Raw genomic sequence first — 16,022 nt, 5'->3', positions numbered from 1 at the left:
TGATTAGTTAATAAGTAATATTCGTTGGCTGATATTTTGAATAACATGGAATAGAAGAAAAAAATATATACATTTTTTTAGTATAGTGATATGAAGGTTTTAATAATAATTTCAGCATACAAACATAAATTTTATATATCGATCAAATGTCTGGTTGAGGTATTGAATTTAGTTGGTTTAATGACTACTCTATATGCTTCCTCATCTGAGCTTAGACCTTCTGACCTATTCCAAATGTACGTTTTTAAAATAGAGATGCTTCCCATGTTATTTAAATGGAGTCACTTTTACTCCCTAGGGAGTTTTTCTGTTTTTTAGTACCGAGAGCGAAAAAGTGACACTTTAGTATCAAGTTTTAGGGAGTAAAGTAAGTACTTTTGACAGTAAGTGGAGGAAAAGTGATTTTTTGCGTTCTGTAATCAGTGCAGGAATGGTCACTTTTCAAGGTAACTGTAGGAAATAATTATTTGTGCAACTAGTGCGCAAAGTACAGTTTGCTGCACCGAAAGAAACGTTTACGCACGAGCCGTAGGTGAGTGCGGAATAATTGTTTCTTGAGTGCAGCAAACGAACTTTGCGCACGTATTTCACATTAAATTTTTCCTACAGTTACCATTGAATATAAAAAGTGGGTAATTTTGGGTAAAATTCCCTGAAATACATCAAATGTTTTTCTGTGTAATTTTATTATTAATAAAAACCTTAATTTATTTGAAATTGAATAATAATAATTGAATTATAATGATTAGTTTAACCTTAATTCAATTGAAAATTTATCTGACTGCTTGAAGGGGGTTTATCTTATGTAAGCATTGAAATGACTTTAATCAAGGCACATAATGGCAAGGCAACGCTGTTCTCCACTGCCATTATAACGTGGGCCTCACTATGAGTATTACCAACTTAATTTTGATTTTCCTGCACTGGTGCTCCATATAACCTACTAACTATTTTGCGATGTCATGCTGCAAATCTGGAGTATGCAAAGTACTCACTTTGCGCACTAGTGCGGAAAAGAGATTTGCGGCCTGCAATCAGTGCAGAAATGGTCACTTTTCAAGGTATCTGTAGGAAACAATTATTTCCGAGCTGTTTCCTGGAAAATTACCATTTGACTGGACTATAATGACAAAAGTGAGATGGGAGAGAAGAAAAAAGGTGAGAGGAGTAGATGCGAGTAAAAAGTAAAAAGGAGAGAAAGAGAGTGAATGGAAATGTTCATTTCCACAACTCTAATAATAATTCAATTTTGTCTCAAGTTCCAACTCTGAGTTATAAGATTTAGTTATGAGACAAAAAAATTAGTTTGTTACGGTATATTTTTTGCTCATTTTTATCCCTACTTATAAAATTCTGAGCTCATTGTCACTGACTTACTCACTCACTGATCACTGTTTCTGAAAAACTACTGGATAGATTGCAACAAAACTTGGAAAATAGGTTCGTTATATTTTGGATGATTTGATTCTTGAACAACAATTCGATTACAGCTTGCGAGTTGACTTGGAAGTTGTGAAAAAGGTCTACACAAACAACCCATGAGGGAGAAGGCTGGGAGGACGTCTGCGAAAGCGTTGACTTGTAGATATGGAGGACGATTTATTAGGAAGTAGGGTGTCAGAGAATAGAGACGTAAGGCTGGTGTTGGAGACGAATGGAAATGCTTTTTGAAGGAGATCAAGGCTCTGAATGAGTTGTAGCGCTAATGAATAAAAGTTGTAAGTAAAAGTTGTTGTGAAGGCAGGATAACAAATTTTCAACAAACCGCCCATCATCCATATAATTGTGCAGATTCTGCCATTCAGATTCTGCCAACTACATCCTAGTATTTGAAGAAGTTTGCTTCTATCATGTAGGAGGATAATTATTATTCGATGCTGATCAACAAACAACTGATATTGATAGTTCATAGTTGATAGCATCATTTTTCAAATAAATAATCATATACTTGACTCTGTAGGTCTACTTTAGTATTTTTCATCAGCGTTCTTAGAAGGGGACCGTCTGATTCTGAACAATGTTGATATCACTTTTATCGAATCTTTCTCCAGTTCCACTGTTCAAATGTTATATTTCCAGCGAAACATTAACTTTTCAAAATTAAGTAGACAAATTAGTATTAAGTTTCAGTCTTTTCAAGAGTAAGCTACCCGGAGATTTCCATTGCTCTCTCCATCAAAACCTGCCATATTGTATTTGTTGAATTTCGAATAATTTTCACATTTCTCCATCGATTATTAAATTTATTTCCAGAGAAGCTACAAAAACACTTCTGTTCACCAATTTTCCAGTACAATTCTTTAATCTCAATACACTCAGAGATAAATATCATTGTATGAATAGTATAAATTGTCAGGATATCTCTTTTTCTCAGGAAAATGTCTGAACTGTTCCAATACAGGTTCATTGTGGAATAGTATAGTCGGGATATCTCTTATTGTTTCTTTAGACCTATTGCGAATATTAATCAACTGTTGAAGTTCGAATAAGAATAATGTGCTGAATTACAACACTTCATGGGAAAAACAATGGAAATCAGAAAAATATCTTCAGAAGTAATACACTTTATAGTTTTTTATGATCTAAATTATTGTTGTCAACTGTATTGACTAGCCTTTACAACTCTGAGAGTTGATCATTTTTTCATTTGAAACTCATGGAAGTCTGTTTAAATGATAGTTACTTGATTCAGTGGCTGAAATGACATCACAACAAGAAATAACTATAACGAACCATTATGAGAGCTTGAAAAAATAATCGTGCCCAGATCATGAATAATTATAATTTCCAAGAACTTTTGTATAGTAACTTTACCGAAAAACATCTATAAAAATAGATACTGTATTTACAAGAGAATACTCTCCGTAATAAAAATGCTTTTGGAAAAGTGCATTTTTGTTCGTTAAAGAAATGTTTTAGGTAAAAATATGTTATGACAAACAGTGTGGAACAGTGTGTTGTGATTCGAGTTCCGTTTACAAGATGTTTCTGTCATTGATGGCAGTCGACCGAGCAAAGTGAGGTCTAAGATTCAAGTGGACGGTTTTGCATTTATCTTCTTGTTAATATGTTTTTATGTTTACATTAATTTATGTCTCGCATTTACGGTGAAACACATCAATAGATTTTCATGAAATTTGACAGGTTCCTTTTGAATTTCTTTTTTGAAAATTCCTTTTTGAATTTCGCGTCGATGTATACATAAGGTTTTCTGAAATTTTGCATTTTAAGGATAATACAAAAAGAAAAGGAGTCTCCTTCGAACGCCAATATTATCTTGAAAATCAGACTTGAGAGTCGAGTAGATTATTAATTGCATGCGTCATTGCATGAAATTAATGTCTCAATGTAACTTGGTAAAAAGTCAGCTTTCGTGTGGGCTAATTTATTGCATGCAATGCACGCATGCAATTCTGCTTTCAACTCCGGCTGACTACAGTAACTATTATTATAACTCACAGTATGGACTTTGGATTTTTTCCCCGCCACCGTCATGAAGGTTCCAATTATTTAAATTTTACATTGGAGCTTATAGGGGATTATTAAAGCATATTTTTGTGATTTTCAACTTCGATATTTCTTTCATGTTTTTTCTATATTCCCCAAATAGTTTTAGAACTTGAAATAGTAAATCGTACATAATAACGAGTAAAAATGGAAGGTAGGTAACGTAACCTAGAAGCTGAATCTCCAAACAATTTTAAACTTTTGAAATATGTCATGATATTGTACTAAATTTTGTTCCATTGAAAAAAATGATGAAGTTCTCATATCTATTTCTAGAAATATGATGGAATTCTCATCACAATATATTCCATAACATTCAAATGGGGTTTTTCATTAGTTGAGAGCCAACAAGTCTGACGAAAATATTGTAAAGTACAACATTGGATATAAACTGTGAAGAGCCAATTGTTATAGCCATAGTACTTCTTGATGAATTTAATAAACATGAAAGCAATCAGAAAACACATAACCCATAACCATTATTATTTATATTTAGTGATATTTCAAATCTTAACCACTGCTCGTGGTAATGCAACTTGAAATTTATTATCAATAGCTATAGACCAATTGAACATATTATGGGTGGGGTACTCAGTACTGAAGAGAATCAATCAGAGAAGTCAAGACGTCTTTAATCAGCACTTAATTATGATTGAATATTTCATAAAATTTGATATTCAATTGAGCCACAAAAATAGTTCAAAATTGGATTATTTTTTAAGTTTGATCCAATGAATTGGTTGAGGGAATACAATAAAATTGGAATTTATGTTTCTGCATATTCATCTAGATCACTGGTTCCCGAAAAGTTGTCCGCGAAAGCTCTAGAAGTGGTCTGAGAGGAGTCCAAGAAAGAAGGAAAATTGATGTTACAAGCTTTATTAGTGTTTTTAAAATTATCTTTCTTATCCAATCAGTAAAATAAGTGATAAGTTCCAAATTTCTGATGCTATAAGATAGGACTTTTGCTATAAGATAGGAAAGTTTGTTTGTAATCTTGATGGCTGATTTGTACCATGTGACCGAGCTAACCAATCAGAAGCGTGATAGTCAATGGTCATACTGTGGGTGTGGGTAACATAGTTACTGTAGGGCTCATCTGTTGCCAGTATCTCTTGAAGAAGATTGGCTTTTGATGTTAGCATTTTTTTTAAACCAACCCCAACAGCCATTAGCCGTTTTCACACCGATATCTCGCCGACATGACATACAGACAGGATTTATTCTGATGGACAATATAAGAGGAGGCTGTGTTTTATAACTGCGCGAGTTCTACTGTTCACAACTCTACTAGTCTATGGCTGTTTTAATAAAATGCTTTATCCGTCATTTTGAATCAGCCATTACGAGGCCCAGTCGTGACCCTCAAAGGTGCTTCAAGTGTTTCGGTCCTGAGGTACCCTAGAATCAGAATATTTGGGTCTCTTTCATCTTCACAAACTTGCCCAGAAACCTCTGTTTTTGTGACATGAGAAGCCCTACTATATGCAGAAAATTCCTTTCCCTCTAATATTATCCTTGTAATTACAATTTTCAAAAACCATACGTATACATTGACGCGAAATTCAAATACGAACATTCTTGTCAAATTTAATGAAACTTTATTGTCGCGTTTCACCATCAATACAGATTAAAATATATCAACATTAAAAAACAAATATACCAACATTAAAACCTAAAAAAGAATAATGCATAACCATCAAATTGAATTTCAGACCTCACTTCGCTCGGTCAATTAGATTTCAAAACAGATGATCAAAATTGGGTTGAAACAGAAACTAAACCGAACGTTTGTGAAATATTTAACTTGCTTGCTGTTCCATGGATAAGAAGGAAATGAATTCAAACCTGATGAAACTTATGGAGACTATAATATAATCAGTCTCTATAAGGAAGCCTATTCTTGTCGAGGGGTTGTTTGGTGATGTGCGGTTTCTATTCGGTACCGAATTCAAAGCGAATTACCGTTTTCCAGTTGGAATCAAGAAGTTTAAGAGTAAAAGAAGTAAGAGGGAAGTTGAAAACCGTATGTAATGAAGAAGATAAGAGAAACACAAAGAAGAGCTGTCATTCAGTACATTAAACATGAAAGGTGTGGCTGTTTCCCCAACATCATTGACAGCTGAAAGGCATTTTTTTCTATACCACAGTATCAGTTGCGAGCTGCTAACCTATCAATTTGAATAGCTTTTCATCACTCATTGAATGAGTTTTGTGAGGATGATATCCATTTTTTAATTAATATATTGAGACAAATTGTTCATTGAAGCACAATAAATTGTTTTCAAGATTACAATTAATTCTACTATACTGGTGATATAATCAGTTTATTCTTGGGGTCGGATTTAGTATAATATAGCGCCCCTGGGCCCATATTCAGCCACCTCTCCCCCACGGGTTACTCCCACGGGTATGAATAATAATTCTAGCAAAGAGAGGCGCAATCAACTCAGGACTTCAAAAGATATGGGACTGACCATGTCAATGTAAGCAACGCCCCGAATTCAACAAGCAGTCTCATTGGAAGTGACTTGCATGTGACATTCTCAAGCTGCATGCTTCCTATTGGTGGTGAGATGTGAAGGTAAAATGGCGACTAGTTAATCCATTGACCAATCAGACACCTCCTAGGATTTGGAAGCTTGCCCTACTACTCCTACATCATTTTCATGTTATAGCCTTGAGAAGTTTATTCAATGATAAATATGCTATAAAGAGAAAGGTACAATCTTTAACGACTGAACTAGAAAAGTTTTGATTCATAGATTCAGCTGAAATGCAAGGCTGAGAGTACTATAAAGTTTCAATTCACTAATTTATCTTTGCGTTTTCAAAGAATTTCATCATAGTTTTCAAGTTTTTTTGTGAAAGTTTGATATATCAATGTTGTGAGAATTTTCTAGATCAATCCAATCTCAATTGAGAAAAAAGCAAACTCCAAAACAATAATACTGTTTTCTCATAATAACTCCGTCATCTATCAATGTGGAAAATGATAAATGTTTTTTTTTTTGCTATACATTTTCAATTGAAAGACTGAGACGTTGATGCTGTCAATACTACTCAAAATCAATATAATTACAGGTCTAGGTTTCATGGCAACACCTGCCACATCTTCAGCGATAAAACCTAGTTCTGTAATTTAAATTGATTTCGAAGAAATATAATGGTATTGACAACATCAACGTCTTATTTTCCAATACCATACAATAGAATCATCAATTTTTATTTCTAGCGAACTTTTAATATGATGTACGTATTATTTCACTATTCCAAGTTTTCCACTCATTGTTATAGCAGCATTAATGTAGGGGTGGAATTTTTAATGCTACAACAATGAATTGAACTTTTGAAGGGGGTGTCTGAAACACAATTATTTTTGACTTTGCAGTTTAATTTTGACTAGTTCCTTGGCAAGCATAGCAAAAGTGCGCATCTTTATCCCTTCTGTTGAATGTGTGGAACCGCTTAGTTGACACTAACTTGTTGCAGTATTGAAAATTTCAATCAAAAAACATTAAAGCTGCTATAACAATGAAAGGAGAACTTGAAATGTTGGAATAATATATCATATCAAAGAGAATTTGATGTTATACAAACCGATGATAGGCATTACTTTTAACAATGCATTGTTGGAGAGTTATGAGCCCTGAAACAGCAAAAAATTGAATAAAAACCTGTTCATTTAATAATTTTTATACCTCCAAGAGCGAATATCTCCAATACTGTTTGAGATATCACAGAGCTCTACTAGACAAAAATTGTAAAAAGTTCATTAAGCTTCAATTTTGAATAGTTATGCATATCGGTTGATTGCATTGTTCCCATTTTGGAAGCAAAACGCTTAAAAATCCAACACTGAAGCTGCTGCAACAGTCGTATAGTGTGGTCCAGTATTTGATTGACATTCGTATTGCTATCCCTGTCTCATTCGACAAAGCAGATTGCGCTTTCTTTCTATAGCTCCGCAACGTTTCCAAACCCGTTTTTAACATTGTAGAAATATAATTTATTAAGGCAGAAAATCGCCAACACTGTTCGCTCATTTTCATCTACTGCCATTATAAGGTGGACCTCACTATAGGAGAATGTGTAAGAGTATTGAATTAGACATCAAATTGAAGAGAATTCAATTCTCTATAAGCTCATAATGAGCATGAATTTTTTCCATCAATTTTTGGAATGTTAGAAGTACAATAATGGCAAATGTGTTTTTTAAAAATCTGGTGTGGCGCACTCACACAACTTTCCTTGCCGTTATGAAAATTGTCTACTACTATTCAAAGATCTGAGCCAGCTGGTGACAGGACAATAACGCTGGAAACACTAGATCTACTATCTCTTCATAGTGAATCATTTAATAGAATCAAAAGTTGTCAACAGTTTGTAATTGAAATAGTAACATTTTCTCGAATTTCGAGTTTATTTTCAATTTTAGGTGAAAATGTTACTGAACATCAATTGTAGAGTTTTTCATGCTTAATCTTTTCCACTTTTTTCTGTTTAAATTGTATCTGAAGCCTGATAATTGGGAATCCAGAATCAAACTTTGCATAGATGGGGTGGAGCTCCTGTGATTTTTACAGATATGGGACTTATGGCAGTTGATAGAGCTTATCAATGACTGATTGAGGTATGAATTTGATCAAAATCGTTGGAGCCGTTTTCGAGAAAATCGCGAAAAACCCTGTTTTTGACAACATTTTTGCCATTTTAGCCGCCATCTTTAATTGAATTTGATCGAAATTGTTCGGGTTGGATCCTTATATTGTAAGGACCTTAAGTTCCAAATTTCAAGTCATTCCGTTAATTGGGAGATGAGATATCGTGTACACACACACACACACACACACACACACACACACACACACACACACACACACACACACACATACAGACCAATAACCAAAAACCATTTTTTTGGACTCAGGGGAACTTGAAACGAAACGTATAGAAATTTACAAATTGGGGTACCTTAATTTTTTTCGGAAAGCAATACTTTCCTTACCTATGGTAATAGGGCAAGGAAAGTAAAAATGTCACACTTTCAAGAGTGTATATCTCGAAAACTATAGAAGATAATAGAAGATGTTATCAGATAAAAAATATTGTAGGAAATAATATTATCTTCAATTTTGTATGGAGCAGATGTTCATAAGATACATAGTTTTCGAGTTATTTATATTCATTTATACATTGGTAGATACAATATAATTCTCAACTATGAATGATTGGGAAAGGAACAACAGGCTTGAAGGCCAACACTGTTCCTTAATCAAATTTGGATGGTAGTTGTCCAAAAAAAGGTTATGTTTATAACTTCATAAGTTATATGCAAGACACCAAAAAATGGTACCTTTGAACCACCCTCACCCCCTTAGCACAGGGGGTGGGACTGGGGACTTTTAATATGCTCACCTCCTTACTACCCTAAACAGAACTGTGGGGTCAAAAATGTTCTTCCAAACATTTCCTCTATAACCTTTCCTTGACTGGACTAAGCTGTGCACAGACTTCAGTGTGAGTTTTCAAAAGCTTATATTATATCTGTATTTTTACAGAAACAGTAAGGTACAGATATAATAAGTGTATGAAAAGTGGAATGGGCATATTCATGGCGCTCAAGTCTCTACACACCTTAAGGTAAATTGTATTAATGACACAAAATGTACCATTTCGAATAATTTCAAAATAATTTATTTAGTATTTTGAATTTAATTCAATTTGAGTGTGGTTTGAAATCAAAGGCAAATTTGATTTATTTCAAGATGGCGGATTTTGAGGACACGATTCTGCCTTGTCCCATGTAAAATACGTTGTTTAGATAGGACATTCCCTTTCTGTATGTATTCTGTGATTGTATCGTTCCAAAGTTTTTGTAGAACATACGGATAGACAAAGAAACGTAAAACTATTTTTTTGCCTTGAGCTAAAAGTAATAACGGTTTTTCAATGGTTATAATGAATTTGAATTCGTAATTTTCATCAGTAAAAACTTATTTAAAATCATCTTCAAAGAATGCTTTCAGTTGACAGTTTAGTATTTTCGGCTCAAATATCTTCAGGTTAACTTCAGTTGACCACATTCAAGAATATGGTTTGATGAGTAGTAGCCTACTATATTCTTAGATGGAATGTGAAACCAGCAAAGTTTTCCGATAAAGATTGATTGTCAAGGTCTATAAAAACCAGGTTAAGACACCAGTGTTCCTTATGGAGCGGCCATTTTGTGGAGCTTTTATAGCGGTACATTTGAAAATCAAGGTCTGTTTGTTTTCAATCAGCAGGCAAAACAAGCATTCGAGAACAAATTTTCAACCATTAGCTTTTCTCTTCCAGATGAGTGCAAAGGATACTCAAAAATGGACAAGAATTGAGAAAAGTTTTACGTTCTTCTTCATTTTTTCGATTACAATGAATGTAGAAATTTGAATATGATCCAAAACAACAAAGTCTACTCAAAAGTATATCAAATGACAGGATGTTGATGGAATTCTATAAAGATAATCATGCATAATTATTGATGAATACACAACCCATATTGTAGCATTTCCATCCGACAGATTAACAGCTAATGTAGTAATAATTCATCTTCGAGTTTCATGCTCATTCATAATGAGTTTCAAGGTGTTTCAAATTTAGTGTTGTAGAGGAAGTTCCCAAATGAGAAAGATACTCTTATCATCTGGAAAAAAATTATAATAGATGAGTTGCATGTTTCCATGAGTTGACGAAGTTGTTCTCCTCTGAAGAGGTGATTTGTGCAAATGAAGATGTTAAATGTTAACTACACATTCATACTTAACACACTAGAATTTAATTTTCGAGTAATTTATTGCAGTAACTACACTACGATATATTTTTTGATATCATAGATGCAAGAGAAGAAAGTGATGAAAATTCTGCATAAGTTAAGAGAAATATTCATCCCAAGATGTGATGGTTTAGAGTATAATAATGATAAACTTACATTTTTGAATGACACATGATTAAGATAATGAACTCCGAAAGGCTTAATTACAATGTCTACGTTGGCACGTATCATAATAATTGTCAATATCTTCTTGAACCATTGAGGCTTGTCAATCCATGGAAGATTACTCAGTTGTTGGCGTAGAATGTCGTTCTGGAAAAGAAATTTGATTGGAAATTAACCAAGAGAAGCTTGCTTTTCTTATCTACACCGTGTCCCACGAAGAGATTTACACGTTTGATTTCATATTACGTGCTCATTCATGCACTGGCTTTTTCAAATTTTAAACTGTAACTAGGTTCTAGAAATATTCTGGAAAAACTCTCTTACCTTCGTAGAAACAAAATAGCAGCATATTGAAGAACGATACTTAAAAAACATGGGTTTAAAAGGTATTTTTGGTTTCATGAAATATTTTTATTGTTGCACTTCAGGGCAATATGACTTTCAAATAAAAAAAAAACTAGAACATAGCCTAATGAGAATCCTTAATTCCAAAATTATCAATTATCCAAATTGAAACCCATCTACAGCAACACACTGATAAAAGCGCTTAAGAAATGATTCGTAAGTTCTTACAAAGAAACTCCGCAGTATCCAGAGGAGTTCCTCTTATATTGATCTTTTTAGTTCCTCATCATTGAAGCTATGGGTATAAACGTCGTCCTTCAAATAACCCCATAAAAAGAATTCACAAACAGTTGAATCTGGTGATCGGGGTTGATTTTGCAAAATTAGGTGAAGCACAATCTTGTTGGGAGATTGATTGATATGGTATTATCAAATAAGGCAAGACCACCGCAACATAGTAAACAAATCAGATAATAACTCATGAAAGTTTTTATAGGAAGCGATTTGGTAAAATTTTCAATTTGCCGCCATTTTGTTTCTACGAAGGTTGGGGATCTGAAATTTTCCCAGAATATTTTCAGAGCCCACATTTTAAAATGTGAGAAATTTAAATAATATCAGTGCATGAATGGGCAAGTAATATAAAATTGAACGTGTTAACCTCTTCGTGGTACATGGTTTATAATAATAATAATAATAATAATATAATAATAATAATAATAATAATAATAATAAATTCATCAGCCAAAAAACAGGATGTCACAATTTGACATTATAGGCCAGTCAATATAACAGTAAAACACTCAGTCAATACAAATACTGTCAATAAGAAACAATACAAAGTCACATTTACAAAAAAACATGTATGGTATATTAATCCTATTCATATAACAGTAATATTAATAAATTCTAAATATTGAAATCTTCTATAGTTTTTTTCTATAAGGTTTTTCAAGAGACATATTTCTAAAATCTTTTTGAACCTCCTGTGATTAAGTTGCCTCACCTCAATAGGAAGCCTATTCATCAATTTAATTGCAACATTCAAGGGACTTTGATCAGTTTTATGCAGTCTGCTTCGTGTTACATTGAGCGTCTGATTGGATCTTGTATTATAAGAATGAATTGCATTTCTCAACTCCATTTTCTCTGGATTTGCTTTCAGGAATAGTAAGCATTGCAATATATATAATGAATATAGAGTAAGAATTCGAAGACCTTTATAAATATCTCTACAATGTTCCCGATTCCGCGCCCTGGCGATGACTCTGACAGCCCTTTTCTGCATTATGAAAATGTCTTGTGCTTGTGAAGAACAGCTCAGACTATAAGGCCATATGAAATGTGTGGATGAAAAATACCAAAATAAGCCTGACGTAGTCCATGTTGGTCCAGCTCCCCACATAATCGTTTAAGGGCAAACACACCGCTGCTCAACCTACTTTTCAGAACAGCAATGTGTTGTGCCCAACTTAGAGTAGGGTCAATAATTATTCCTAGGAATTTCTGCTCCTTACCAGTATCATTTGTTGCTGATCCCTTTTTGAGCCTAAAAGTGACTGTTCTGGTTTTGGCTTTGTTGAGGAACAGTTCGTTGGCATTCAACCAGGTTTGCACAGACTCCAGATTCCTCTCCGACAGTGCAACTGCTTGAGCATCATTTTTATGCTTATTAAGAACTGTGGTATCATCGGCATACATGAAGATTTTTGTTGGGACATTTATGCTAAGATCATCAATCATGATCAGAAAAAGCACTGGACCCAATACAGACCCCTGAGGCACACCACACTCCACAGGCAAAACGCGAGAGTTGTCACCATGCACGGAGACGTACTGCACTCTGCCTCGCAAATAGGAAGAAAATAGCTCAAGAGCAGGTCCCTCAACATGAAGGTGTTTCAATTTCGTCAGGAGGATATCATGTGACACACAATCGAATGCACGACTGAGGTCACAGAAAGAGACAGCGGCAGAGGATTTATCTTCAAAGCAGTCAAGAATTTCTTCAACCAGTTTTATAAGAGCATGTGTGGTTGAAGGGCCTTTTCGGAAGCCAAACTGTGTTTTGCAGAGCAAGTTATTAATTTTAAGAAATTTGCGAAATTGCATTGCGAGCAGAATTTCGATTATTTTAGACAGTAGTTGGCAATATCATCATGCTTGCCCTTCTTGTAAATTGGTATACATTTGGTAATTTTAAGAGAAGTGGGGAATTTTCCATTAGCGATGACTTCATTAATAAGTGCCGTGAATGGGGTAACAATACAATCTATGATTCGTTTAATTAGGGCATTGGATAGTCCAATAGATTATAAGAAACATGAATCGGAAATGTAATATTGGTGTGAGATGAACTTACCTGATCAGCAATACGTTGGCCTGTGTGATAAGGAAAGAGAATGGTCAAGTTGATCAGGAAACTCGACATGCCATAATTTATCGATGTCATTATATTATCTGCCTGTAAGGAAATTCAATTTAAATTTATTCCATTGAGAAAAGTTAACAATTAAGTATATCGAATGCAATTTTTAATTTTATTATAAAATCTGACCCTGATTCATTATATTTACAGCATCAATAGAATACAGTATTACTAATCTCCGAACTCTTCTTCATTAATCAATATACAGTAAAAATTATTCTCTCACATTCATCACCTTATTTTAATATTGACAACAGGGTAAACAGCTAGTTGGAAATTCGATGAGTGATATTATATATTGTTATTCAAAACATTTTGTAAATGTAATTATTCATACGAATAGGTATAGCCTAATCGTATACAATTCATTTCACTGTATCTCAATTCCCCTGATTATTATTTCTTCAATGACGTATACGATGAAAGCATGTAACTAGTTACTTCATGAAATTGATTACCATTTATTTTTAATTGAATCTAATTCTTGTAATTTTCAAATAGTTTTGAGAGCTTAATGAATTGACTATATCATTGTCAAATTAACTTATTCACTTCCAATACAAAGTAGTGGAGGAATACAGCTAATACCATAATGAGAAAAGTTGAATGAGCTACATCATATTTGTAAAAGATAGATTCGAGTTACCACAGGTCAAGTTGTAGCTTTAGTCTCACCTTCAAGACTATGTAGAATTCAGTGCAAGTGTCAATGAATACCACCAAACTGATCAGAATGAGAGCAAATCCTGAACTCATTTCACAGTCCTTGAAGTTTCTAAAATGATGAAAATATTAAAATATTATCGTAATCAAACCTCATTTGAAAACATAAAGGAAAAATTTGAACATAATTCCACATCCATTTTCTGAGAATTTAATGTGTTAATAATAAAAATTAATGAGTATTATACAATGTGTAATTCTGTATTATGTAATGATATAGGCGAATATGAGTCATTCTAAGCAACGTACCTAGAGTACATGTATTCTAGGTACCTTGATTCTATGTAGACAAATTGTTTTCTCCAATAATTTGTAAAGTTCAAAACTAGTTGACTATAATAAGATTCCATTGAGTAACTGAAAGTCATTCAATATTTACAAATACATAATTAATTATTCATTCCGGATCTTCAACAAACAAACAAAGGACACCTGGTGATACCCAGATAACATAGTTCTGAGATTGAATGAGAGATATTCTCCAAATCATATATTTTCAATTAATTAGGGGTTTGAATAAATTTGGAATAGAAAAGATTGACGGCTTTCTTCACTTTTGTAATCCAGTAAATGAAAATTCTTGGAAATGTTGGGAGCAGAATCTCAAGTTCTACTATGAAATACATTAGATTGATGATCTATGGAAAACATAGACTCGTTCAAACTCATAATCTCGAGAGCACTGAATTTGTTGATATGAATGATTTTAATAGTATTTTTTATCCAAAAACTACCAATTGCTCTAAATACTAAAGCTCCCATGAAATTAAAATTGTTCTGAAAATCATTCAATCCATATTGTTTACATCAAATGAATAATGGAGAAAAATATTTTCAAAATATCATTCATTATCAAAAAGATTACCTGATTAGACTCTGGTGACATTTCACTATACGTAAAATATCTCTCTTCAATTTTTCATTCTGCGTTACTGGATTATGATTTTCATGATCATAGTTATGATTTCCATAACTATTATAGCTATGATTCTCATTCAATTCACGGAAAACTCCGTCATTGATTGCAAATTCTGGAAAATCTTTTGCTAGTTCATCAATCAGGATGTAAATCGTCTCAAAATCAGCAAGAAGTCTTTTGGTAGAAAGGCTGACTGCAATCTGCACGCAGTAAACTTCCATAGAGTTGATTGTGATCATGAAACTTTGTAGGATGTACATGTAGGCAAAAAATACGTATGAGTTGAAGTTATTCGGGTTCAAATACGTATAGGGTACGGGTAGATCCTCTGAACTCCTCTGAAACCCTAACAAGTCTCGTAGAAATTCATTGACAATGTTTCTGTTGATGAATCCAAAAAACATTACGACAAAAACTGTTCGAATATTCTGCGACGTCTTCTCCATCTCAGCGATTGTCCTCTTGTAGAGCATCTCAAAACGTCTCCATTTCATGTTTCGTTCAGAAAACTCATGACGATTCACAAGAAAGTCGCTTTCGATCAAATTCAACAATTTTGTGGTTTTCTGTGGTTTAAGGCTGCGTTCTAAAGTTATCAAGATAAGAAGAAATGATACCAGAAATTCTTTAGCTGCCAGAAGTCGCTTTTCAGAGCTCTGCTGCTCCGTGAGGGAAACCAGGAGGCCGTTCAAAGTGTTCAATATACAAACCGTCATTATCAATAAGCACGGTGATGAGTTGAGTAGTTTATCATAGCGGACCAAATTCGTGAATCTCTTCAAGAAAAGAGTTTTCTCCATCATTTTCATCAATCTGAGAAAAAATAACAATGTCAGGTTTCAGTAAAAATTGTTTTTTGTGTTGGGAGGACTCCTCACATTTGAATGGTTCAATTGATGAGAAAGGTTTTATGAAAAGGAAATAAACTATAACTATAACAAATAAAATGAGAAATAATATACAATATGATTTGATATTGATAAACAATACTAATAGCTCTTGATATGAGTGTTATTCCTTATATTCCCTAAAAATATTGAAGCTCTGATCAAATCTTTGAAATGAGTGATAAATTATTTGAAGAACTTCCAAGTATTCATTGGAGTACAGGAAACATATTT

The 16,022-nt window shown here is 33.5% G+C and overlaps 2 protein-coding genes across 2 annotated transcripts in view; one reads left to right on the top strand and one right to left on the bottom strand.

The window, feature by feature from the left end:
• Positions 1 to 16,022, top strand: part of LOC111044919 — a 310,482-nt gene that overhangs the window by 116,566 nt on the left and 177,894 nt on the right. The gene's annotated exons all lie outside the window — the stretch shown is intronic.
• On the bottom strand, positions 9,881 to 15,542 carry LOC120353249. The gene is made up of 5 exons (XM_039436189.1): positions 15,519 to 15,542; positions 13,935 to 14,034; positions 13,194 to 13,295; positions 10,478 to 10,633; positions 9,881 to 10,192 (listed from the first exon to the last, which is right to left on the bottom strand). The coding sequence occupies exons 2-5, from the start codon at positions 14,013 to 14,015 to the stop codon at positions 10,130 to 10,132; spliced, it is 402 nt and encodes a 133-aa protein (XP_039292123.1). The 5' UTR covers positions 14,016 to 14,034; positions 15,519 to 15,542; the 3' UTR covers positions 9,881 to 10,129.

The sequence above is a fragment of the Nilaparvata lugens genome, chromosome 10 (genome assembly GCF_014356525.2).
Source record: "Nilaparvata lugens isolate BPH chromosome 10, ASM1435652v1, whole genome shotgun sequence".
In the NCBI taxonomy this organism is placed as follows: Eukaryota; Metazoa; Arthropoda; class Insecta; order Hemiptera; family Delphacidae; genus Nilaparvata; species Nilaparvata lugens.
This window is presented reverse-complemented; position numbering and strand designations above follow the sequence as displayed.

Coding starts and splice junctions, on each gene's coding strand:
- LOC120353249 (XM_039436189.1), bottom strand. CDS start 14,015: ATGAGTTCAGGATTTGCTCTCATTCTGATCAGTTTGGTGGTATTCATT. Junction 13,296..13,934: donor AATTCTACATAGTCTTGAAG/GTGAGACTAAAG, acceptor ATTTCCTTACAG/GCAGATAATATAATGACATC. Junction 10,634..13,193: donor GCCAACGTATTGCTGATCAG/GTAAGTTCATCT, acceptor TTTCTTTTCCAG/AACGACATTCTACGCCAACA.